This window comes from Siniperca chuatsi, linkage group LG2 (genome assembly GCF_020085105.1).
Source record: "Siniperca chuatsi isolate FFG_IHB_CAS linkage group LG2, ASM2008510v1, whole genome shotgun sequence".
In the NCBI taxonomy this organism is placed as follows: domain Eukaryota; kingdom Metazoa; phylum Chordata; class Actinopteri; order Centrarchiformes; family Sinipercidae; genus Siniperca; species Siniperca chuatsi.
The window spans coordinates 21,947,728-21,974,075 of record NC_058043.1 but is presented as its reverse complement, the minus strand read 5'-3'; the positions used below and the strand labels follow the sequence as shown (position 1 = coordinate 21,974,075).

At 41.6% G+C, this 26,348-nt stretch overlaps 1 protein-coding gene and 1 long non-coding RNA gene across 7 annotated transcripts in view; one reads left to right on the top strand and one right to left on the bottom strand.

Moving 5' to 3' along the window:
* The window catches only part of LOC122868406 (calmodulin-binding transcription activator 1-like), a 56,652-nt gene extending 32,045 nt beyond the window's left edge, over nt 1–24,607 (top strand). For 3 of the 6 annotated variants that reach the window (XM_044180324.1, XM_044180358.1, XM_044180365.1), the window contains 15 exons: nt 1,223–1,376; nt 2,882–4,764; nt 6,001–6,127; nt 6,689–6,823; nt 10,856–11,004; nt 11,549–11,733; nt 11,811–11,889; nt 11,978–12,245; nt 13,101–13,633; nt 14,915–15,063; nt 15,172–15,418; nt 15,628–15,696; nt 19,123–19,268; nt 19,348–19,419; nt 20,097–24,607. In XM_044180324.1, the coding sequence (XP_044036259.1) occupies nt 1,223–1,376; nt 2,882–4,764; nt 6,001–6,127; nt 6,689–6,823; nt 10,856–11,004; nt 11,549–11,733; nt 11,811–11,889; nt 11,978–12,245; nt 13,101–13,633; nt 14,915–15,063; nt 15,172–15,418; nt 15,628–15,696; nt 19,123–19,268; nt 19,348–19,419; nt 20,097–20,172 (4,272 nt within the window). In that variant the 3' untranslated portion in view covers nt 20,173–24,607. Of the gene's footprint in view, nt 1–1,222; nt 1,377–2,881; nt 4,765–6,000; nt 6,128–6,688; nt 6,824–10,855; nt 11,005–11,548; nt 11,734–11,810; nt 11,890–11,977; nt 12,246–13,100; nt 13,634–14,914; nt 15,064–15,171; nt 15,419–15,627; nt 15,697–19,122; nt 19,269–19,347; nt 19,420–19,566; nt 19,598–20,096 lie in introns of all 6 variants that reach the window. The other 3 variants (XM_044180350.1, XM_044180340.1, XM_044180332.1) reach the window with 3 other exon arrangements.
* Nucleotides 7,200–8,376, bottom strand: LOC122868433. Its single transcript, XR_006376105.1, has 2 exons — nt 8,111–8,376; nt 7,200–8,001 (listed from the first exon to the last, which is right to left on the bottom strand). It is a non-coding gene; the product is annotated as an uncharacterized LOC122868433 (long non-coding RNA).
* Nucleotides 24,608–26,348: the final 1,741 nt, after the last annotated feature.

The window sequence follows — 26,348 nt, the reverse complement described above, 5'->3', positions numbered from 1 at the left end:
CAACACACACAACATGCTCACACCAACACAACATGCACAGGTGTCCCCTGTGTAAAAAAGATAGATGTTGGACTCACCCTGTTGCTCATGTGAAAGACAACAGAGAGCAGCAGTTACACACACAAACACACACACGTCTCTCCCTCTATTGGCCATGCAAGAGATGGTCACCAGGACATCATCATCTTCAGACGACAGGTTGCATGATGAATCTTAAACATGTCCGCATACATTTACACTACCTCTCTCTTCATCTCTCTCTGTTCATTTCAAAGAAAATATTGAATACCCAGCAATGTTCATTTAAAATATGGAAATGTGTACATATTTATGTATTCTTCACCAGAATTTCCTGCATAATTTGTCACATGAAATTTACAAGGACATTCCAGCCACCGGCCGTAAATTGAATATGCCCTCCCCAATATATTTTCCTTTTCAGCATGCCCATAGTTAGATCCCTGCAGTCTCAAATTATGAAGGGAAATTCTACTTGCTTTAACTGTAAAGTGCCATTTTCTGCTCTTTGCGCAGATATCAAAACACATCAGTGAATATCATCATAAATCAGTCTGTGAGTGCTGTTGCACTGCACAGTGTGGTGCTGTTGCAGCCCACTGTGCCATCCTCTTTTGGAGAGAAAAGTGTTCCACCTCAGCAGGTCCTCCCCCTCACCTGAGTCTGTCTACTGAATCTTTCATCAAGAGTAGCTTCTCTCGCTCACTACTCACACACACACACACACACACACACACATGCACAAAGATACATGTGAACGCACCTGTTGAATCATTCATTGGGCAGAAATTCCATAGGTCCCCTGGTGGCCTACAGTATAGTAAGAGCTACTCTGAACCGTGCTCTCCCTCTGTTTCTCTCTCTATATATATATCACACACACATGTACACACAAACATACACTTCCACAGCCTCTGCAGGGTCAGAGAGAGTGATGAGTGGGCTTGAGTTGTTAAATCTTTTATGGGCAGGTGAGAGAATCTTATCTGACACGCTATGTCCGACCTCCTCCCTGACCTCCACGTTCTCTCCCGCTTTCCCTCTCCACTTCTCCTCCATCTGTAAATAGACTCTATCATTTTATTCTCTCCCTCCCATATGCCAGTAAAAACATGACAATGAATTAATGCATAAAGGCCATGTTAAACTAATGCCATGTGCATGCATGTCTCTGTGTGTTTGTGTGTGTGCCCCTGTGCTGTAGAACCCAGACATTGTGCTGGTGCACTACCTGAATGTACCGGCAGTGGACGATAGCGGGAAGCCATGTGGTCCTGTCCTCTGCTCCATCAACACAGACAGGAAGGAGTGGGCCAAGTGGAGCAAGGAGGAGCTCATTGGACAACTCAAACCCATGTGTGAGTTAGCTTTACCGTCATTTCACCACTCGCCTACCTCCTACTCTCAAGCTCTCATGTTTCAGCCCTCACACTTTTCCTAAACCTGGGGCTATGAGTCACCCTGGGTCAATAACAATACCACTTGTCATGGTGCAGTAATGATGAAAAAGATGATGACGTGCCCTAGCCAAGCCTCAAAATTAATCTGTAGGAAACCAGTGTTGTAAATCTAAAACACAGATGTTTAGGTTCACTGGCTTGCATTTCGGCTTTGTAAACAACTTGGCAGCCGACTGGAGCACAGTCTGGAGCTGTGCCATTACTTATCAGATGAGACAACAGGTGATTTCAGCAGTTCAGGGGAGATGAAATTTCTCTTTTGCATGAATGAAAAATATCAAATTAATAATTTAGCACAAACATCTTATTGATATGTAGCTGAAGGTAAAGATAAATCAATATGCCAAAAAGCGACAACCAGACTTGCCAAAAGGCGTGTTCAGGCATTAACAGTGGCCATATTTTTATTTTATGTTTTGATAAATGAAGATTTGGAGTGTCGTGTCTTCCCGTCAACATGGAGTGATAACACCACTTTACAAAGCAGTGATATATTTAAAGACAACATTGTGCTTTAAAAGGCCACCTTGTGAAGATGCATTCAGTACATACATACCATTCAGCCAGGCTTTATACAGATGTAGATTTTTTTTGTTTATGATGCTTCCGGCAGTCAGCACCATGCTGCCACCTAGAGGCAGATACACATTTCAAGAAAGGGAGGGATAGAGGGAAAGAAGACAGAGGTGCCCGAAATATCCAGCATGTATTATTCATAAATGAGCATCAGGGAGTAGATAACTCCAGTACACACACACACACGCACTTACCTAATCTCACCCATCTTTTGATCTGGTTTGGAAGGGCGAATAAGGATAGCTGCCTAAAACTAAGTGACTTGTTGGCTTAAGTAGTACCTCACTTCTCGCTCTCCCCACTGAATCATATTCCCTCTCGCTCTTCTACCTACCCTAATTTGCTCACACGAAACAGCTTTCTGCTTTTTCCTTTCCAGCACTTCTCTCTTGATTACTAACTTGATCCTTCTGTGGTCAAAGGGGTTTTGTGGTCTCTGACACTTAAACTGGTGTTTGTTATTTCACTCTGAAAATGAATTGGCTAAATCCCAAAAATGTAAATGAAGACCAATTTAGAAACTGGAAATACCCTCAGATGTTAGAATTGAAATGTCTTGCAAAAGAAGCATATTGCACATTTTGCATACACATATTTAAAGTTTTTGAACACTCGAGCGTCTCAAGCAGTATTATCAAAGTATTCATGATCTCAGTTTTCAGTGTACATTCTGAACACTGGAGGGCGCCATTACACACTGTCAAATGTATGTGAGGCAATGCTACATTACTATAAAGATTGACCTGAGCAAATGAAAGGACAGAAAATGAAGACAGTGTGCAATGGGTTAAATGCTGTTTCCTTTGTTTGGATGTCTCTTCTGTCAGGTGCTGGAAGCAGCCTGCATCAGAAATGTTCCAGTGTCAAGCAGCGCATCATCTCCTCCAAGCAAGAGTCAGGGGCAGCAGCAGGAGGTGGAGCTGCAGTGGGTACTGGCGTAGCAGCAGGCCAGAGAGCTGAGGAAGCAGATGGCACAGAGGTCCAGAACAGCGATGTGTCAGAGGGCCAGACAGAGCCCAGTCCTGGAGGGGGCAGGAGCAGAGCGGGAGGAGGAGAGAGGAGGAATGGCAGGATAACCAAACCCTCCCTTCTCCCACAGAGCAGCATGGAAGTGTCCTCATCTACCTCCGCCAACCAGGTGGAGGTCCCTGACACCACCCAGAGCTCCCCATTGTCAATCACCAGCGACATGGCTGATAGCCCCGCTCTCGCCATTGGGGCTGGCTTGTCACAGAGCACAGCTGTGTTCATGTCTGAGGTCACCACGCTGACTGGGGATTCGGTTTACTCTGCTGGCCACACCCATCTGCTGGCATCCACCCATGAGAGTACCACCGCTGGCATCCTGTTGGCTGTTGCCCCTGAAAACCAGAGGTTTACGTCGTTTCCTGGCGGCGTGGGCTTAGGGGAGGGAGGAGAGTTGGTTCTATCCAGCTCTCTAGACTCTGGTGGAGGAGTCAGCCTTCCTGAGACCACGATGACCTTTGACCCCGATTGCTTCCTCAACAATCCCAAGCAGGGCCAGACGTATGGAGGAGGTGGAGGGAAGACCGAGGGGTGTAATGGTGATGATGGAGGACTCCACTGTTCTACTAACGGCTTCGTCTACAACCCAGCCCTCGTCAACAACATCAAGACGGAAACTACACCCCTGGAGCAGCCGCTGTCCACTCAGAGTAGTTATGTGGGAGAAGGGACAGGCCTCAGCCCCAGCACCACCCTGGAGCAGATGGACTTCAGTGCTGTGATGTCATCAGCCTGTGTCCAGAGTCTGACCCAGCCTGCACACCACCCCTCCCCCAGCCTCTTCCTCCAGGCTTCCCCCCAGACAAGCCAGCCTTCCCAGCTGCAGACCAATGGTACTGAGGCAACCCAGGAATCAGGCGAGGCCCAGGCTTACATAGGCCTGCCCACAGTGCCAACAGACTCTCCAGTCACCAATGGAGACCCGCATACACACCTCCACCAAGCCAGCTCAGACCAGCAGGGCCTGTGTGGAAGGAACGGACAAGGAGCGGCAGTGGGCTCTTTTCCTCTAACACCACAGGATGCCACCGTCGACCGGTCAGGCAGCAGGCGACATCGAGAGGTTGGGGGCTTAGACAAGGCTTCTGAGAATGGAGGGGAGCTACTACTCAAGCCTGGGGATCCTCACGAGGCCTACACGAGTGTTGACACCGAGCACTACTTGCAACCCACAGATGACAATGGAGGAGGAGAGGAGGGCGGGGGTGGTGGTGGAGGAGGAGGAGGTGGAGGAGGAGGAGGGGAAAATGAGATTATCTGTAATGGTGTAAGTTTGTCAGGGGCCAGCAGTTCAGTGGTGGCCAGTCCTCAGTCGATAGCTGCTGGTGCGAGCATCGAGGGGGCGCTCTACAGCTCTCCTCTTCCTCAGCAAGGTGGGGGGGTGTCAGCTACAACAGCTGGGGCAGGAGCGGCCATTAGTCTGGAAGGCTTTGAGGCTTCATTTGGAAGCCAGTTCTCTGATCTCATCAATGATTTCATCTCAGTTGAGGGGTCTGGAGGTGGGGTGGGGGCAGCTGTCACTGGGGTTCTGATGCCCCAGGAGGGGGCAGCAGGAGAGGAGCAGGGCACAGGAGCAGGCCACCTGCAGGGCTCGGAGGTGGAGCAGGGAGCTCTGGGACTGCTCCAGGAGACTGGGAGGCTGTTTAGTGTGACAGACTACTCCCCAGAGTGGTCTTATCCAGAGGTTAGTAAACCCAACATGATTATCATTCATTATTTATTCATCATTGTTCCCTACAGGAAAATCAGTCCTTCCACCACATGATTGACGGTGGCTTGTACTGATGTTAAACACTGAAATCTTGCTCACCACAATTTGTACTAAGACCGCCAGCCTGGCTGAGTGGTCATTAAGGAGTCAGAATATCTTAGACTCAACTGATTGGATTTTGATGAAATTTCAATATTACACTGATTCCCCTGGGTGGCTTCATTAATTTCCCCATGTACCACGTATAATATCTCAGACACCAGTTCTGTCATCGAATTATGATGAAACATAACATTTGACCACCACTGTTTTCAAAAACACAATGACTTGCCATACATGGTTACTACAGTTAGTGGAAAAAAATTGTCGAAAAGAACTAATCATATCTCCAACATGTGCACATATTCAGCAAATATTTTTCTGCAACTTTCTTCCAGGATCATCAGTGTTACATCATACTGATTATTCCACAGTTTTGAGTTTCTTGAAAAAACTGTTTTCCTCCAAAGGCTCAAAGGGTGGTGGCATAATATTTAGAATTAACTTAAAAGGAGCACTGCAAATGCCAATTAAAAAAACAACCAAATGGCTTTAAAAATCGAACATTTTCGTTGTTGTATACTCTAACTTCATGACAGCTTTTTTGGGGACAATATGTTGTTTATGTGTTATTTTTAGCTACACTAGAGAAAACACATGGCAGTGTTGTTCAGATGGTTCAAACAACTTTGATCCACCTGGATGTAAGGAGCAGCACAGCCTCTAGGGGCTGCTACCGGGCCTTTTAGACTCATAGATTTGTCATCAACAAATAATAACCACTTTTTAAAAGAGAAAGTTATGATATCTATCAGTTTAGATTTATATAATAGAAAACAAAAATTTAGGCCAATGTGTCTCTGACGTATGTTTTTGTGACAGATGGAATCGAGATAATGGATAGAAACACATTTACAAGACATTCTGAGCACACACACACACGTTTTCATATACATGCTATCACACTGACACACATAAATTATGACAGCAGAACAGTGTAGTATGCATGCAGTGATGTGTCGTATTCTCACACAGACTCTCGTTTCTTTTTGGTAACTACTGTCTGTTTAAATCTATACTCAGAGGCAGTTTCCTGTGGACAAAGAAGCTACACTGTGTGATATTAGACTGAGACCTCTGTGTGTGTGTGTGTGTGTGTGCGCGCCGCAGGGTGGAGTGAAGGTGCTGATCACAGGTCCGTGGTTGGAGTCGAGCAGTGAGTACAGCTGTCTCTTTGACCACATCAGTGTCCCTGCTGCCCTTATCCAGCCCGGGGTGCTGCGCTGCTACTGCCCAGGTAACACACCTGTGTATGCACACACACTCGCACAACATACACTCCTTATCACTGTCTCATACATGGAAAAAACACTTGCCTTTATTATTATTATTATTATTATTATTTCAATATAAACCTTACCCTAACCTTCACCCCACTAATCCCTATAATAAGCAGTTTCTAGCAAAAAAGGTTTTCTTCCACATACAAAGAAAGAGTCTGACAATGTCGGCTGCACACCCTTATCGGGAGATGCAGTCCCTTTTATACAAGAAGATAAGAACAACACAAAAAGAACATTGTGAGAAGGGACACTGTCTAGCAGGCACGCAATGAACAGTAGAAATGCTTTTTTGGGATGGTATAGTAAGTGATACATGAATCACATCCTGCTACATTAAGTGTGATCAGGGGGAAACTGCAAGGCAAATAGTCTCTTGCAGGCACACATCGGCAAAAGCAATATAGACGTTCACAGTATATAATGTCAACATACTGTCCTGAAATTATTCTTTGACAGGAGATCTATCTGCAGACACAGTCAGTGTTACCAATTCCTAATTCCTTGTCTGTTTCCAGCCCACGACACAGGACTGGTGATGCTGCAGGTTGCTATGGGTGGTGAGGTCATCTCTTCCTCTGTGGTGTTTGAATACAAGGCGCGTGACCTTCCTGCCCTGCCATCTTCTCAGCATGACTGGCTGTCCCTCGATGGTGAGAGCATTTGTTTGTGTTTTTTGACCACACAGGGATTCACGCTCTCATTGTCTGATGTTATTTACTCAATAAAGAGCAAAAACCATAAACAAAATGAGACTTGTACATAACTGCTTCATCGTGTGCCCGGAGTGTTGCATGTATCAATAACAAATACAGTATAGCGAGAGAGTGAGTGTGTTTGTCTGCTGTATTTTTTACTTAAGTTAAACCCCAATTATCATAGAAAATATATCCTTTTCTTATCCTTTCTTATTTTATTTGTGTTTTTTGTATGGCCTTTACACCTAGCCCTCTGTCATTTTTAAACACCTAAAACTTTGAGAAAACCTGTTGATGTGTGTGTGTGTGTGTGTGTGAGTGTGTGTGTGTGTATGTGTGGCTGTCATTGTGCTGCTCTGTCATGTTATGAGATGTGTTGTCTACAGCCACGGATGTACTGACCAGTATGGTGTCATGGCTGCGTGATATTTGGCTGTGCCTGGGTGCAGCATGCATGCAGATTAATTCAAGAAGGAATCTAAGCTCCTAAACAGTTTTGACACTGTTCTGTGAAAGGTGTGTAAGGAGTGTATACCTGTAAGTTTCATCTTCACAGTCACCATTCATAAAGGCTTCAGGCTTTGTCTCATTTATTGATCATTTATTATGGAGTGTTTGCATGTTGGAGAGAAATCTATTTAATCTATCAAATGATTTTGTTAGAGCTGTGGATGTAGTTTTTGTGGGATCCCAATGATACTGAATCAAATTAAAACACACTGTGAGATGTTAGAGGACAATTAAATGTTCTTTGATTCAGCTCTGGGGGATTGGGTTAGCTTCTGTGTGCAAATATATCTCCTGATGCAATTGCAGCTCGGAAACACACGGGTCTCCTCAGCGAGGCATGTCCTGGGTTACTCTGTTCGCCCCCGTCTCTGCGTTGCGCAATGCGGCAATGCGGCTCTACAGTCACAGCAGGCTGGCTGTTTGCTGGAGTGAAGGGCAAGGACATCATGACACAATCGCGGTCCAAATGTTGGGCACCACTGGCAGTGTGCGGTGCAGCCTGACAGACGCTATATATAGGCTCTGCCTTTGACTTTCAACGATGATACCGAGAGCTGGATATGCGTTTATTTTCGCTCAGGTCCTTTGTTTGGCCTCAAATGTACATCAAAGCCTCAGTGCCTCTGATAAAATAGACAGAGATAAATACTATTAAGCAAATATACGCCAGCACGCGACTTTGTCACATGTCATTGTTCCAATTTAGTTTGTGTGCAGTCTATTGTAGCCTACCGATGACGACCGAGCCTCCTGCAGCTCCGAGTCTGGCGGGCCGATTTGAAGCGTGTCTGCTCTCTCAGACAGACACAACGTGGAGACTGCGCTCTCTCTCTCACTCACTCACTCTCTCTCTCTCTCTCTCTCTCTCTCTCTCTCTCTCTCTGCACTTAGTTGTGTTTTGCTCGGTCGGAGTAGCAATGTGTGAGTCGCACACTTCAAACTAACGGGGTTGAGCAGAAGCGGGAACAAAGAGAGCAGCAGATAGAGAGACTCGCTGTTTGGGTTCGTAGCCTGTTTGATTTTAAACTGATGATAACTTCAAAACGCGCTCTTTCATTGGCGTTCAGGTCTGTGTTGTTTGTAGCTGGGTTAAGTTGGGTTTTTTTTGTCATGCCGCTGTGGATGGACATAAATGTGCCTGTTGTCTAAATTTCGATTTCATAGCTGTAAAGCCTTAAACTACTTTTGCATTTCACGTTTCAGTCAAAATATTTGGAGTAGCCTACATGTGGTGCCCAGCCTCTGTCGATTCAGACAAAGAGATGGAAGAAATGCCACAAGTCCTCACGTTGTTTGCACGATAGATGTTTGAACTAAAAGGCACGCGAGAGCCTGATCGATTTATGTTGCAGACCTGATGATTAGAAGCTTGTTTAGCCTTATTGGTTGAGCTGTTCAGTTTCAGCACCATGAGGAGTGGACAGCGCCACTGAACTCCATAACAACAAATGAAGATGCTAATGGCTCCTGTAGAGGCCCAGATAATAACAGGCCTATAGGCACAGACATGTGGGCATGTTGTTGATCACCCAAAGCTTGAATACATATATACTCTGTGTAGATGTTTACATTTTTTAGATGTTTACTACTGAAAGTTTCTTTATATGGACCCTGTGCCACAAGTGTGTGCTTGTCTAATGAATCATTTTCCATTTAACTTTGACTAAAGAACAGAATCTGTTTGAGTCAAACAATTTCAAATGAATTTGAATATATGGCAAACTAGATGTGCATGTAACAAAAAAATGATTAAAAAAAAGGCTATGTTAAACATAGTGTAACACCATTTATTATTGTTACCTTTACAAAGACAAGTTTGTCTCACTGGTCTGCTTTTTTTAAAAATGGGTTTGCAGTGCAATCATGTGTTTGTGAGAGTTTGGTGATATCACTTTAAACTGTGTTGTGGTTGGTCAGCTGTGAGAACCTGTGCAGAGCCTCATTTATTGGAGAAGAATCCATGGAAACAAAGCAAAACCCTTCAACAGAACAGAAAAAGAGTCCAAAGCTGGTCAGTAAATCCACAGGTACCCAGTACAACTACAAGAAACCATCAAACAAACTTTGAAAAGCAGCTGAATTTTCATTCAAGAGCAGGACAATAAGCCATCTGTAATCCAATGAGGCACGGCTTTTATAGAAGCTGGAGTGTGTCACCAGAATACTTATGCAGTTTTTTTACTGGTCAGTTATAATCCATTTACTTAATTAATATACTTAAAAACAATTTATAAAATAATGTGTTAAATTTGCATTTAAATTATGTGGTTAAAAAACTATTATTAAAGATATAATTGCATGCTTTGACATAATGAAGAGATTCATTCATTTTTTAATTAATTCCTAAAATTACTTTTAAAGGAGGAGTTGCCAGTGTTCTTGTATTCCTCTTTATCCTTCATAAAATGAGCCTTGCAGCATCTAGACTCAAGTAGCATGCACAGGCAGATAAATTAATTGTGAAACGGAAAATGACAGCAAGACGCAGTAAATAAAATTTTAAAAATGTTGAAAGCCTGTTTGAAAGTCAAGCATATTTCAAATTCAATAATTCACTTGTCAGTTAAGGAGAGTAATTAAATGACCATTTCATCTCTATTCAATTACCTATTTTCAATTAATATTTGTTAACTTTATAATATTTTAATGTATCAGTTAATTAAGTTATCATAATTAACCACAAAAAATATCCTCATAGTAGATACAAATCCCCGTAGTCTTCTCAATCATCCTTTTCTGTTTTTAAAATGTTGCATGTCTGTAAGCATTACATCCTTGTTTTGTGACCAGAAATATACTGTACTCTTCCTTTTCTGTGTGTCTTCATGCATCTGTATTTGTATGTATGTGTTTGCAGTTGTGATGGGTGAAGACAGCTGCTTCTTATGTGTTTGGCCAATAACATAGTGGAGTGTTTTGCTTTGTATCCAACAAAGCTGTATTTCCAGAAAACTCTGCTCCTCTTCTGATTGGCAGAGTGGGGAGGGAGGAGCCTGAGCCTTTGTGTCACTCTCATGGCTCCTCCTTTCCAGCTCAATTTGTGTGCTGCAGACAGCAGAAAAGAAAAATAGGAGTGAAATGAGAGGAGAGAAAAATAGAGAGACAGAGTGAGAGAGCAGCAGGTGGGATGACATAATGTGTACTGCAGCAAAACTGCAGCAGCACTGAAACAAAGGGTCACATTCACACACAGCCATGCCACAGATACACAAAACCTACATTTGTTGTTAGATGTATACTCTTTCACACACACACAAACACACACAGTTTACTTGATTCCCAAGTTCCCATTGTTGGTAAGGGGATTTATTGGATTTCAGTCCTGATTGATTCCCCAGTATTGAGCCCCACAAAGAAGAGCCTCTCTCTCTAAGCCTCTCTAAGTAGGATTTACTAAAACACAATATTGATTTGCTTAAATGCAACAGCAACTATCCAATGCTTATGGCTCTATGTGTCCCACCTTCACTGCCATAGATACCCAGTTCAGGATGTCCATCTTGGAGCGTCTGGAGCAGATGGAACAGAGGATGGCTGAGATAACCAATCAGAACCCCAGCTCAGAAACCATGGCAACCAAGGGCGGCGGAGTGGAAGGAGGAGGAGCCACTGATCAGCAGCCTCAAGTAAGGGCAGGAAGAAGTGATTTAGTTTGGGAGAAATTTTTCCTTTTCAGCTTCATAATCTGAAATAGTATCAAGTGAGTGGTACAGGTGGTACTGTACATGAAACAAAACAGAAATTGTTTTAGTTATAAAAATGTAATTAAAGCAAGACTCCTACTGTAGGTCCACAATTTTTGGAACTCAGACAGAAATACTTAGAAATACTAGGTGTTGAATCCACTCCACTGGTATTTTCTGACATAGTCTTAATAAAAACAGACTGGCATTTGCTAAAGGTCTTACAAAATGTTTATTATATTGCAAAGGTGTTTCTTTTATTAGGTCACATCCCCCTTGAAAGTGTTAATTCCAAGCCAAAGCATGTTACGGCACACTGCCCTCTAGTTCTCAAGGAGTTGGAGGCTCTGCAATTTGTTGAACAGCAGACTCAGTCAGTCTAAAAATTAACTTTTGTGACACCTTGAAAAACATTGTTGACACAAAAATGCTGTGGATTGAACTTCCAGAAAGAGTCACCGTGCCCTTTTTGTCTCCAATCTTCCAGATTTCTACCGATCAGGGTTCATTCGAGGGCCGTGTGGTGGTGGTGTGTGAGAAGATGATGTCTCAGCCATGCTGGGCTTCATCTAATCAGCTCGTCCACAGTAAGAACTCCAGAGGAATGACCTTACTGCATCTGGCTGCAGCTCAGGGCTATGCAGGGCTCATTCAGACACTTATTCGCTGGCGGTGAGTAACACACAAACATGACACACAGTTGTGAACACAGACTGTGCCAGTTAACTTCACTTGTGTTGTCTCTGCAGCACAAAGCATGCCGACAGTATTGACCTCGAACTGGAGGTAGATCCTCTCAACGTAGACCACTTCTCCTGCACTCCATTGGTGAGTGATCAATATTTTTGAATGGTGTGTTGAGTGTATGTGTCTTTCTTTCCATCCCTGTGTGTGATGTGTGTTTTCCTGTCCTCAGATGTGGGCATGTGCTCTGGGCCATACTGAGGCAGCATTGGTGCTTTACCAATGGGACCCAAGAGCTCTGGCTATTCCTGATTCGCTGGGACGCTTGCCGCTCAACATCGCCCGATCCCGGGGCCACACTCGATTGGCTGAGCTCTTAGAGCAGCTGCAACAGACTCCTCAAGCTCAGGGCCAGCCTGCTGACACTTGGATGGACAGGTGGAGAGGAGAGTCACAGACCAGCGGAATAAGCAACAGCCCTACCCCAAACAATAACTCAGGTGGGAAAGCCTGTTATTTTGTGGTTTATCACCACCAGGGAAGAATTACTTGTTACAGGGTTGATTCACCCAAAACACATAAAATGTTTCCCACTTAGCCTTAGTAGGATGTAACCAGGCTGGTGGTTTCAGTTTTGTTTTTGAAGGTTTTAAAATAACCGCTCGGTATATAGCTGATTAGCTTAGCTTAGCATAAAGACTGGAAACAGCTATTCTGATTCTGTCCAAAGGTAACAAAATCCTGAAGTCTCAGCTGGTTGCCTGGCAATTGCTTACTAGCCAAGAAATCGGCTGTCAAATAACCCCCCTTAAACAACATCTTGATGTTTTTACACTTCGGGTTATTGTACAGTTGAAACTAACAAGAAATAAAGTGTTAAATAGTGAGCTCTAGAGGTGCTTTTGTTTGTCATAGCCATGTTCGGTCATAGCCAGGCTAGCTGTTCTCCCCTGTTTCTAGTCTTTATGCTAACCTAAGCTAACTGGCTGCTGGTTTTAGCTACATTATTACTTGGACAGACTTGAGAGTGGCATCAATTTTCTCATCTAACTCTAGGCAAGAAAGCAAATAAGGTATTTCCCAAAATGTCGAACTATTCCTATAAAAATGGAATTTGAAAAACTTAACAGCAATGTCTTTCCAGCTACTCAGGATAATCCACACAACTCTCTGTGGACAGTCTGAAATTGAAAACTGAAAATGATCACCACTGCTAGCTATTTCTAGGTGTAAGTGGGGAATATTTTATTTTTGTGTTTTTTGGTGAACTGACTGTTTAATAAGTTAGCATATCCAGTGTGGTAGGAATCAATGGTGTCACTTTCTCTTATTTTCCACCATCTTTATTTCCCCAGAGCTGAGGAGAGCCAGGGCAGAGAGCCAGCCAGACAACCAGAACCCAAGCTGGAGCCAAACAGGACACAGAGCCCAACAGGGAACCCAGGGAGAACAGGGAGGCCCACCCCCAGCCAAGAGACTTAAACCCAACCCAGACACCCAGCAACAGCTAGCTAACTCACCCCCTGGCACCAACACCCTCAACTCTCTCCTCAACTCGTCCTCCAGTCCTGACCCTCAAGGCTCTGTCCTCCCCAGCACCCTACAAACTCAACCCTCCAACCTCAGCTGTCAGAACACACCTCCTGCCAGCTCCAGCCCTAACCGGCCTCAGCTCCCCAGCGCTCCATACTCCCACCTGCAGGCCAGGATAGGGGGGTCTGGAGGGGGCACCAGGTGGAGTCTGAGACAGACTCTGGGGCAGCGTAGCCTAGCCAGGAGGATTCTAGGAAAAGAACGACTGGCCATTCACCTGCGCCAAAGAGTGCTGTCTGACAGGGGAGAGGAGACAGAGCTGCTGACCTATCAGGATAACACAGAGGACTTGCAGGTAGGGGGAGCAGATTGTTAGGGGCAGTTTTGATCTTGTTCCTTAACCAAAACTGAACTTTTTGGACTGTATGTGATGGACAATGTATATAGCTTGCTTGCATGTGTACCATGTTTGTGATAAAATACATGAAACAATACATTAAAAAATCTATGAAAACAGCTCTCCCCAAATTTTGACCCTCCGTGTGAATGAGGGAAAACTCCCATGAAATCCTCATTAAATACTTTTTTTTTTTTTTTTTTTTTTTACAAAACCTCGGGAAGAGCCCAAGAGGGGTAAGATTAAATGTTGACAACAAACTTGAAGATAAACAGGATAAACAGATAATGGGTGAAAATTGGGATTGTACATGATTTAATCTACTGTATTCAAACTTTGTCTACATTGAATTTGATAAGAAGGGCACCTGGTGCAGGGGCATCAATGCTGTCTTCACCACTCTGTTACTCCCACACAAGCAGACACACACCAATACGAATGATCAAGTGCACTTACAAGAAAGGGAAAAAAAGGGCACACATACTCAATTTTCAGTGACAAGAACAAGAACCTAGTACTAAGTGGTTAAACCTTACATTAGAGGAATAGATTCACTCTTAGTAAGTGTACAACACTGAGCTTGGCCAAATGATGATAAAGATACAAAGGTTTTTAGTTTGGATTTAGAAATTTGTAGTGCTTATCTATCTAATCAAAACCAGAAATCTGTTTCAAAGAAAGGGATTACAGTAATAAAGTTTTTTCCACTAGGAAGGATAATTAGCCACCACTGGAAGACATGTGGCTGTTTACTCTATGATGCAATGAAATCCGATAAAAAAGGACAGTGCAAGACCATCTAACTGTTAGAAGTACTCTGATGTCACATCTAGCGTGACAAGGGGGCTCATGAAGTGAGGATAGAAGATGTATTACATGATCAAACTTTTTTGTTTTGGTCAAGACTCTAATCAAACAGTCATATGGTTTGTATGAGCTAAACACATTTAATGTGAGCATACAGGGTAAACCACAGAACAGAAACTTTCAAAAACCAAATGATGATAATAATGCATGGACATACAGTAGGTTCTGTGCAGGAAATTAAAAGAAACTCATTTTTCACTTGCCCTTCTACAAGCAGTCTTTCCCTCAAACCATCAAGTGCATCAAGTACATACAGTTGAGTGTTATCAGCTTAGGCATGAAAATAAATGCCAAAATTAAAAATATTTTTAAATTTTAAGGGCAGCAGGTGTTAGAAAAATGTAAGTAACGCCTGAACTGCGTGTTTTGCAGATGGACATTACGATGCTAGCTGATCACATCATGGAGGCATCAACTGGTAGGCTTAAGCAGGAGGCTATAGAGACTGAAATAGAGTCCGGGAAGGTGGGGATCTGCAGTGATGTCAGATTACTGTCTGGTTACCTCAGTGAGGTGGAGAGGTGAGTCAAAGAATTTCTGAATTCACCACATTTACTTCACCTAACTCAACAAATAGTGTAAATCTTTTTCACCATAAAACTTTTGCTTTGCTCTCTGCTTTTCTCCAGGTTTCTAAACTCAAAGCCCCAGACTCCTAGCCCCAAACCAAACTCTCTCTCAGGGCCTGAGGATCAGCAGAGTCCTCAGGCCAAGCAAGCCCTATCCTCCCCTTTTGACTGGACCTCCTTCCTCTGTGCAGCTATGAAAGAGGAGAGGTTGAAAACTGACTCGTCCTGTCTAGCCATGACTGAGGCAGAACAGGGAGAGCTGTATGAGACCATCAGGCATGCTCTGCACTCCCTCAGAAAACATAAGGTATACATGTCTTCCACTGCTTTGGAAAAATGCTTGCCCCAGAGACTGTAAAATAATCTGATGCATTTTGTCACTGTGTGTTTGTTCAAATTATCTTCCTCTCTATTTCTGTCTTTCATAAATCACAATCACTTGAAAAAGCTCAAGATGACCATGAACAGTTTAACATATATGATGATTGTACAAGCTCTTAATGTCACTCCCCTCAGGGTCCCATTCAGGAACAACGCAAAGAGATTGCAGCAGTGATTCAGCGCTGTTACAAGAGATACAAGCAGGTAAGAGTTAACAACACACAGCTAGCATCAACCCATTACTTGCTATTATGTCAAGATGACCTACAGTTAAGTACTGAATTATATATCCAGAAATAATAGCATTAATAGATGTGTTCCCTTCGTAAATATGGGCTAAAATGCCCATTCATTTTGATTCTGATTTGTGTTAAATCTATTTTGTGAATTAGTTGATTAGCAGTTGATTAGCAGTTGATTTCAATAAAAATGTGGCTTGTCCACATCATTTGCTACTGTTCTTTATTTTAATGGAATTAACCTTTTATCTTTCTAATGGCTCTAATTTACTCATCTGTAATGAAGCCATACTGCTTAACCACATTTTTCTAACGTAGAATCCTCAGTCAAACATCAAAATAGTCAGCTCAGTTAGGAATGGTGAGCTATTATTCAGATTTTTGATAACTTTCATACTTTCTAAAATATTCAAGGTTTTCCAGGAAATTTTCCCCATTTAAATGAATGGACGGAATGTTCAAAATGTCCACACTTTTTCTAGGTTGTTCAACTCTTATAAATTCCTTCATACTTTCAGCTAGAAACTCCATTCAAGCATCAAAATGTTCCACATTGTCTGTACAATCTGGGTATTATTCAACTTTTCAAATCCCATTAAAACTTTTTAAAATATTCAACTTTGTTTGAAGTAAAGTTACAGTGGCAGTCAATTAAAACAGCCTTCAAACTCACTACATTACAATACATACATTCATGTAGAAACTACTTTCAAAGTTTAAAACGCTCACAATCCATGGGACTTTCTCACATTCATTCAACTTTTTCATAGCTTTTTACACAATCAGTTTACAATGAGTGTGTATTGGGCAAAATGTTCAGAGCTAGAGTGAGTGCACTTCCTCCTTCAATGTACAACATTCAATAAAATAAGAAACGCTCACTTTAACAAGTTCAACTCTGTAATCTCAGATTTCAAAGCACTAAATGACCTCTCAAAATTAAAAATACTGTCTAATATGTATCAACATGCCACAACCTGAGGGACAGTGAATGACCTAGACACACACAGGCATTCATTAAAAAAAGGTTACAGTTTATGTAGTTTTCACTTACTTGTATTTGTATTTTTAACTAAGTCAATATTTATTTGTATTATTATTATTATTATATTATCTTATTTATCTGTATATATTCTAATAGCACATTTTTTTCTGTTTATGTTTTTATTTTACACATGCTTTGGCAATGTTAACATCTGTTTCCCATGCAAACAAAGCCCACTTGAACTGAATTGACCAAACTGACAGAGTGCAGAGGATCTGTAAAATCTTCAACTTGCTGTCATTCCCACAATTTTCACTTTTCATGCATAATTTATACATCAAAACGTAGGACAATTTAAGACGTGTAACTGCGTGAGTCAAACGAAATCCCACAGTTGGCACACTGAGCTTCAGAGTGACAGCAGTGACAGTCAACTGCCATTCAGACTTGAATTTTAACTGAGACCAGAATTTTCAGGAGGGAGGCAGAAACAGGGAGATTTCTAACCTGCTCTCATTCCCACATTTTTGACATTACACACACAAGCACACACACACACAGCCTCTGCAGCTTGTTCTCCTCTCTCTTATGGTATTTTTACATAGGCGATAAGAGTTACAGTCTTTGAGCAAGAAGCAGGACTTTGAGAGGTGCACCTCAGCTAAAATGTCTATGAAATGAACTCTCTCAGCCAGGAGTCACACATAGCAGATACCATCACCATGGCAACCGATGAGCTAATTAATGCAGTTTGCCGCACACACACCTCTTTCTGTCTTTCTCTGTCCATCTCTTACACTTCCTGTCTGTCTGTCTGTCTCTCTCTCTTCAATAAACTCCATTTCTGCTACTCCTGGATCCATTTAGCTACAGAAACCATTCAAATATCAAAATGTTCAGCTCTTTAATGGCATTTATGCTATGATTCAGCTATGTTCTACCTTTGGTCCTGTAAGCCAGTGATTCCCCCAAGGGGTACTTCTGCAGTTACCAGGGGGTACGTGGAAAAATTGTGCAGCTCAGCTAATTTGAAAATATAGAAATTTTGATTTGATGATATATATCCACATATTTTTATTTAGGAGAAAAATCAACACACAGGTAAGATTACAAATGTGTGTGAAGTTGATCTTTATACTTATTGTCACAATAAATTACCAACTATCGTAGTGTGTACAAGACATGCCACAGTTTTCCACCAACCTGAGTCAATTGCAAGTTGATTGCAAGACTACAAAAAGACTAGTTAAAAAGACAACAAAATGCTAAAAGTAAATACTGTAAATGGTTGAAACAACCAGTTTCTGTCACTCCAAATGGCAGTAGTACAATTGCAAACTTGGCCAAAACTACTAAAAAATACCATTGAACAATATCATAAAGCCATCCCATCTATTAAAGGGGTACTTAGGCCCATCTGAAAGGGCTGTGGGGGTACGTCTGACAAAAAAGGTTGGGAACCACTGCTGTAAGCAACATTCACTGCCACTAAATGTCACACTAAAAAACCAGCATCTCAGACCAAAACAAATGGTAACTACAGCCCACCAGACTCCATTGAGGGAAACAGTCATTTTACCTCACAGAAAATTGTAAAACGTACTTCATTCAAACTGGACAGAAACAAAAAAATCCTAATTCACAATTCAAATCTACCTCTGTCTCACACACACACACACACACACACAGATTTTCAAAATAAAATCCCAAGATAGTGAAGACCTCAATTCAAACCTTAAGATGTTCCACATCTTTCATACATTATTGCTACTATTCAACTTTTAAAGCCAGCAATTCAGTTTAGTGTCAGCTTTTCAACAAACCTTAAAATATTTCACATTTTTCATACATTATTTGTATTATTCAACATGTATCATTCAACAGTCAGCATTCACACCCACAATTTCTTCAGAAATTGCTTCTCTAGTTCACTATGTGCCTCTATAGTGAAGTTGGAAGCTTCAAAGTTGTTCACATCATGAATTCTGTTTATTGTTGAAAGTGTTATTCACACTCAAGTCAGTTTTATCACACTCTTGTTTTTGCTTCAGACAGCTTAATATGATCTATTATGGACATTTATGAACAAAACTATTAAGTCATTCAAATCATTGGGTCATGATTTGAGATTGCGGAGGGGACATTTAAACTTGGTGTCACTTCAAAATGTGCTTTCCCAAGTTTTGCAAGCTGTTTTGGCAGATTCTGAGCACTTGAGAACATGGTGGACTGTATATTCATGCACTAGAGATTTACTGAAGAAATGCTCAAATATTTATACATTGAGTTTTTATCTGTAGCATTGATTTGGAAACAAAATTTTGATACCTGTGTATTCAGGATTCAACATTACAAAAGTACATATCTCGTGATAGGTTTACAACACGCTGCTGTCTTCTCTCTCAGTATGCACTTTATAAGAGGATGACCCTGGCAGCCATCCTGATCCAGAGTCGTTTCCGGAGTTTCCATGAGCAGAGGAAGTTCCAACAAAGTCGTAGAGCAGCGGTCCTCATCCAGCAATACTACCGCTCCTATAGACACTCCCTCAGGTACTTCACTCAGACTCACACACACAAAGGGTATACTTACATGAAAGTTTTTTTCTTACTCCTGTGTCTTCACCTACAGCAGCCTCCTAACAAAAAAACAGATCCAGGCTGCTCGCAAGATCCTGAGGTTCCTGCTTCGATGCCGCCACAGGTGAGGCATAAAACTCTTCACACACCCTCAAACTGCACACACATCCAAGGACGCACAACCATACACATTACCCACACACACTTAGAGCCCACTGCCACACACTACATTGGTGCTAATAGTTGGTGTTGTTTTACTGTTCCTGTGAAGCCCCTTGATGGACCATAGGCCTCTGAAACGGGTGAGTCTTCTCTCTCTCTTCTCTCTCTCCCTCTCTCCTGGTGGCTGATGCCTGTTTGCATGTCAGCGGAGGGAGGGGGAGAGGAGATACTGGATTATGATCCTTCCCTCTCTCTCTCTCTCTCTCTCTCTCTCTCTCTCTCTCTCTCTCTTTTCTTCCTTCCCTGTCTCCCTGTCTCTCTCTCTGTCTCTCTCCGAGGACTGCTGAATGATGTTGGTACTTCTGCATGATTGACAGATAGATAGAGGAGCGAATCTTGCTTATGGTCTTCATGGGTGCATGTTCTGACTGACATCACTAGGGGACTTTAAGTGTCTTGCTTGGCCTGCCAGTCTCTTTTTTTGTGCCTTAATGGGTGGGGAGGATAACAGGATGGAGTGTTTCCTGTTGCTCAGTATGGCCTTTGGATATAAAAAACACAAAGACATGCACAGTTACACACACACATAAAGATCCCTCTCTGAGTGTGTCTCTAAATGTGTCTTTGGTTTTTCCACAGGGCCAGAGAGCAGAGAAAGGCCAGGGGTCCTGAGAGCTCACCGCCAGACCCCACACACAGCCCCCTCAGCCTGTGAGCAATCTATAAACCCTCCCCTCCCTCCATCTTCTCCCTATTCCTTTCTTCCATTCTCCCAAAAACTTCTTCCCTTTTCCATTCCCCAACCCCTTCTCCTGCCCCTTTCTTTCCTCTCCGCCCTCCTTATTTCTCACCTTCTCTCCCCTCTTCTCTCAAGAGGGAAAAAAAAACTCTTCCCCAGACAGACTGAGGACAGGATAGGTGTCCATCATGGCAGCTCAGACAGACAGACTGCTGGGTAGAGCCCAGGGACCTGGCTCTGCCCACAGCACTGATCCTCCTCCACAGTTTCACTGGGAGGCCATCACATTAACCTCATGGCATTCTTTGCACTCTTCATGGGTATGTTTCTTTGCAAGAGCAAGTCAACGAGTCAGACGAGAGGACACGAAGGAAGCGCCTGATGCCAACATCCTGATGACTGGATGTGCTGAAAGGCTCTGGTGATGAACAGCTGGCTCAAGATAAAGGCTACTTTGACATGCAGAAAACATACAAAACCTTTTGCGTTTTGTATCCAAACAGTGATCCATGAAAGAATAAGAAAACATAAACCAAAAAACTCACTTCTATGTTGCATTTGCATGCAAGGTTTCTCCGCTTATTCCTCCTCTCCATCATCCTGAAGAGCTATAGTGGCAAAATATTCAGCTGATTCAGTATATCACAATACCACCAACCACTCTGACTCACAGGCTTACAAACCTATTAATCAGTCACCCGATCAAAAGGGGAGGAACTGCACTTGAATGTAAGAGGGGCATTGTTAGATAAGGGTTGGGGTCTGAATAACGATGTCTTAATTTGTTACATGGACTTTGTATGGAGTCGTTCTCAGAGGCAGCACTTTGCTCGCCTGACGTGGTGTGTCCGTGTTTGTTCAATTCAATGCATGTGTTTGAGCTACGAGCTCCTGCATGCTTGCCAAACCGCTTTAGTGTTGTTTTTTTTGTATTTCTATGTGTAGTTGTGTCTCACTTACGTCCTCATCAACTTATCCTTGCCCTGTGTAATGTGAACTGTGTAAGGACAAATGACTTATTTTGGGTGCTTTTTTTTACGTTATTTATTCAAGGGTCTAATTATTTATTTAATTGGCTCAAGAGTGGTTTAGCTTGAGACTGGTTTCCCCCCTTGTGTGGTAAAATATGACATGTTCCAATGGTTAAATGTCTCTGTTAGTTTGTTCTTTGAGTGAACCTCTAAATCCTAACTGTGGTTTTGAGGAGAGAGTCACATACCATTGCCTTGACTTCTTCTTGACTCTGAGAGGTCTCTATGCGTGCTCTGTACAGGACATGGGTCCTATACCTGCCCCTATACAGGGCATTGGTCCCCATATTAGCCCATACGGGCGAACAAATCCATATTTTGGACTATTGCATATTCCTGTATATAAACTGACGAGGTAAGGGGATACGAGGACCCTGAAACTTTTTCATAAAAGGACTGTATTTAAGATTATAAATTATTTTACTCCCATAATGAAAACTTAAGACAGAGACCTGGGTACACAGGATGGCTGTATTGCTTGTAAATAATGTAGATATTACAAACGGAGTAATGTGCATGAGATTTAAGACAAAGAAACAGCAAAAAGAACATGTTAGTGGCTATGGACTGTGAGAGGATTTTAACTGCTTCACTTTAAGAGTATCCAGTATAAGTGTTACTGAAAAGAACATTTTGTTAAAAGCATGCAACTGAAAAATCTAATGTTAGAATTATAAGTGGGAAAACAAAGTTAGCTGAAACAATGATCTTTCAGACAAAACATTTACACTTTGTGCTTTTGTTTCTTGGCTAGCAAAAATGAAAACCCTTTTTGCCAGTAGTGCCAATTATTATGAATGCTATTTTGCCTAACAATATGTTATGTTGGGGAAACCAACACCCAAAAGATATCAGTAAGATCCACAGAGGCAACACACACAGACAATAAACAGTAGAAGAGATCTAGCTCTAGCTAAACCGTAGACCTCCTACAAGTTCTGAGGTTTGTCTAAGGCAGACTTCCATGTAGATTATGATGGTGATGGTGATGATGCAAGTATGAAAATGATACTAATGGTGATGGAGATGATGATGGTCGTTTTAATGTGAATGCAATGAATGATGATCCAAAAAAGGGAAGAGGGTGCTACATTCTTTACAATGGGGTTGTGCTTCAGCAACGTACTAGCTTTTATTAAGACCATTAATCACACCTACAGCAGATCCAGCCTGGCCTCCAGTCAAAGCTTTCCATCTTCAAACAGAATGTCTCCTCCCCACTTTTTTACACATTCTTTTATTTATTTTTTTTATGTTCTGCTCATTGTTACTGCCATTATTGTACGACATGTACTTTAGACTTCTGGAAAGCTCTGTTTAGAAAGTGCCTGCTCAATAACAGAAAAGTGCAAGCTAATATCAGGAAATATCTATTGTATGTCCTCCAAAAGGTTGCCAGTTACCTGTTTATTTTCCTAAATTGTGTGTTAAAAATGAACTTGACAGTGTTAAACTTGATCCGAGTCTAAGTTAGAAGCTCTAATTTGTTGGTATGAATGAATGCTCATGGCCTGATTGATGCTATGTGTTGCTTTACGAGACAAACCAGTAATTACAGTATCACTTTATGCCCCACTTGTGTGTCAGTTTTGAGTATTAGAACAAGAAACCCGTAGAGTTCAGCCTCTGTGTATGAAAGGCACTGTCACGAGTCTATTCAGCGTCCCAGTGTCGCTGCTGGGATGAAGATGTGTTTTCTTGCATGGACTCACTTTGTCTATCTTTCCTCAAAATATGTTCTTGCAGCATTTAAACGAAAGCGCAACCCAGCAGTTTTCTAGAAGACAAAATAGCTATCATACACACTTTCTTTCTTTGTCTTTCTCTGTCACTCACTCTCTCTCTCTCTCTCTCTCTCTCTCTCACACACACACACACGTAAACACATACATACACAGTCATACACAAATGTACACATTCAGACACACAAAAAAAAGCCACACTCTTTCTCTCTGTGCTTATGTCTTTGGGAACAATTAAATCTCTCCCTTAGACTTTACTCAGGGTTGAAGAACAGGGAGATGGTATGTGGAGTGTAATGATCGCTGACACAGAGTTGTACCACTACTGGTGACTGTGTACATTTGTGTTTGCATATGTATGTGTACATATTTGTGTATGTTAGGGATACTCCAGTTGTTCATTCACTAATCAGTATCTACAAATTTCCAAATCATGGTCTTGATTGACGCACTCCGTCTGATATTTAAGTCTCATTTTGTGAAGAAGCAAATGTGATAGGGTTTGCTTCATCCAAGCTGTGTTTGCATCACTTTTTCTACAAGAAAATAAATCTCCAAATTCAGTATTTTATAGGATTTTGTTTGAATATAAACTAAATTCAACGCAAGTAAGAAGTGATATTTCTATTTATACATGTGCTCTTGTCTTAAACGCACAAGATTCTTAATACAAACAATTCTTAAATAATGCAAAAATAGGTAACGGCCACATGTCACCTCAAGTTATGAGATAGTATATTGAAAGATTTACAATTGGAAGATCTCTATTATGTGTGTTTCACATGTTTTCTGAATTTTCATCATACTGAGAGACAGCCATGGTCAGGACAGCGCTGTCAGGAGCATTCATGCTACAATATCACTTGAACCTCCTCTTAAACTGACCCCTCCTCTCACATCAGCACAACTAAAGTCACAAAGAACTCTGCTTTGGACTCCTTTATATATATTGTATGAACACACAAACAAATATACACACACTCCAACATCCAAATGCTTGTGCTTATCAACACACAATACACAAAACTAGACACAGATTTAAGAAAATCCATCAATATGTTCATGTTTTTGGAGAGGATGGTGACTGTAAAAAGAGTAAATAGAGTAGAAAAAGTAAAAAAAATAAAAATAAAATAAAGAAATATTGCCATAGTAGACAGCTGGTAGACATGCGCAGAGATGGCCTCTGTTCTCATTTGTCCGCCTAGAAATGAATGGTATAACCTTTCAGGCCTTGTTTTGAGAGGGGGCGTGGCCAAACACCACATTGCATGCTAGAATGGTAGACCCTTATAGATAATCTATGGCTAGACCTCTCCTTGCCTTCCTCTTCTTTCACCCCGTCTTCCCTCTCTCATTTCCTGCTGTATTCCCACCTTGCCTGCTGTTGTGTTCTCCATGCCTATCTCAGTCTTTCATTCCTCTTTTTTTTGTAGCTTAGTTTTTACTTTGTTTGTTTTACAAACGTGCATGCACAAGCATCACTAAATTGTTGATGTTTTTAAAAGAATATTTTGTTGCTGAGGCCATGCAAAGTGTTTTGAATATTGCCCTTATATGTGGAAAATGTCTTCTGAATGCTTTACATAATTTCTGCTGTAAAATGAAATCAGAATAAAAAGAAAATTTGCACTTTAACTTATTTTCTTTGCCTGATATTTATTTCTCCCATCGTTCTTAAAGAGAAAGCTGTAATCTGCCTTGTTCAACATGCCATAGCCTGACATGCTTTGTGGTGAACTGCAGACTCTATACGCTGCAGGGGGGGAATCGAAATCTTTACAATCGTATGTCCCAAAAACATGCAGATACATTAGTTTTAAAAAATTTATTTCTCATGTGTTGTGTACAGTGGCTAGCATCTAACATCTAATATTTCTGGATTAAAATGCCCACTTCCATGACATAGTGGCTTTTTTTTAATCAAAGGTTTGGGTGCAGAAATCAAAGTAAACCTGGATATGGTGCTTAATGTGGAGAAGCATAAGTAGTAGTTTGGCATGTTTGTTAATTTGGACTGAAACAAAAGTATTAATACATTCTTGCAACCAAAACAGCTGGAATAGTTTGTGGACAATGAATAAGACTGGAAGGCAAGAATAAAGATGCTGACAATAACCATGTACTCAACCTTAACTAATTCAGGCTAACATGCTGTTATCAGGCTAAAATAATCCTGTTTATTCTTCCTGGATGAAGTTATCTTTAGTAACAGTGTGCTCTTAGTTTAAAAAAAAAAAGTCTAAATGAGTAGAAAATTGAAACCGTGATTAGCATTCGTATGATTGGCTGAGTGCTGATGTGACGTTACATGTGGTAGGTGTATTGGGAATGCTCCCAGCATGCACTGGGGCAATAGATTCATGGACATAAGTCTCATTTTCTGTGTGTCCCTGCATTGTTACAGATGTCATTTTGTTCTGAGCTGTGCTCCACACTTTTATCACTGTTAAACAATTAAATATTACCAGTGAATGAGATTAGACCACAAGTGATGGTGGGTGCATGATTGGTTAGCTGCTCTCCAAAACACTGTGACATGACAAATCTTTAAATATAGTAGATACTACACCCAACAAGTAAGCATTTAGACAAATCAACCCTATGGTTTCTGTTGCAGGAAAATCAGGCACACAGTTAACCAGATGAGAAGTCTGGGTGTTCAATTGACAAATCCTTCCATATACATGTCTTTAATAGATAGAAATGTTCAGCTGAACTTTCAAGTTTTTGTACTCACAGTATTTCAAATCATATATGTATTGGTTTTGATTGATTTAGTGTGAAGATAGCCCTTCATTGATAATTGAATTGAGTTAATTACACCAACGGATTGTAGTGATTTGCATGTTCTTATCCGAAATCACATTGATATTAACACTCTTTCATTATACATCTAAGAAAGCAAGCAATTTGTATTTGAAATGAGTTCATGTATGGGGTTCACCCCAAAACGTCTTGGTCATGATCCAGCAAACTGTCAATAAGCTGCACTTTTGCAGGTTTGGGCTGAAGGACTTGTTGCTCTTACAACAGGTCCAGATGAATTTTAAGCCAGCTTCGAAGAACCAAAAAAATCCAGACTCATGTCAAATTGTCAACATTCATCTGGATAACTCAGCTATCCACATACGAAGAACAGGGCCCAGGGTCTGTTCTAGTCTGGGTCAGTTGGTGCTGACATTTGGCAGATAGAATCGATAATTCCCTGGGTTAGTGCAATCTTTTCCTGGTTCACAGATTGGTACTTCTACAGCCTCTTTTCCTGGTGGAGGCATCTTCATTTTCCTAAGAGCACGATTCAGTTCTGCCTTTGTAAATGGAATACTTAATAAACAGTTGGTATCTTCATTTTGTAATATTTCCTCATTCTCAGTTA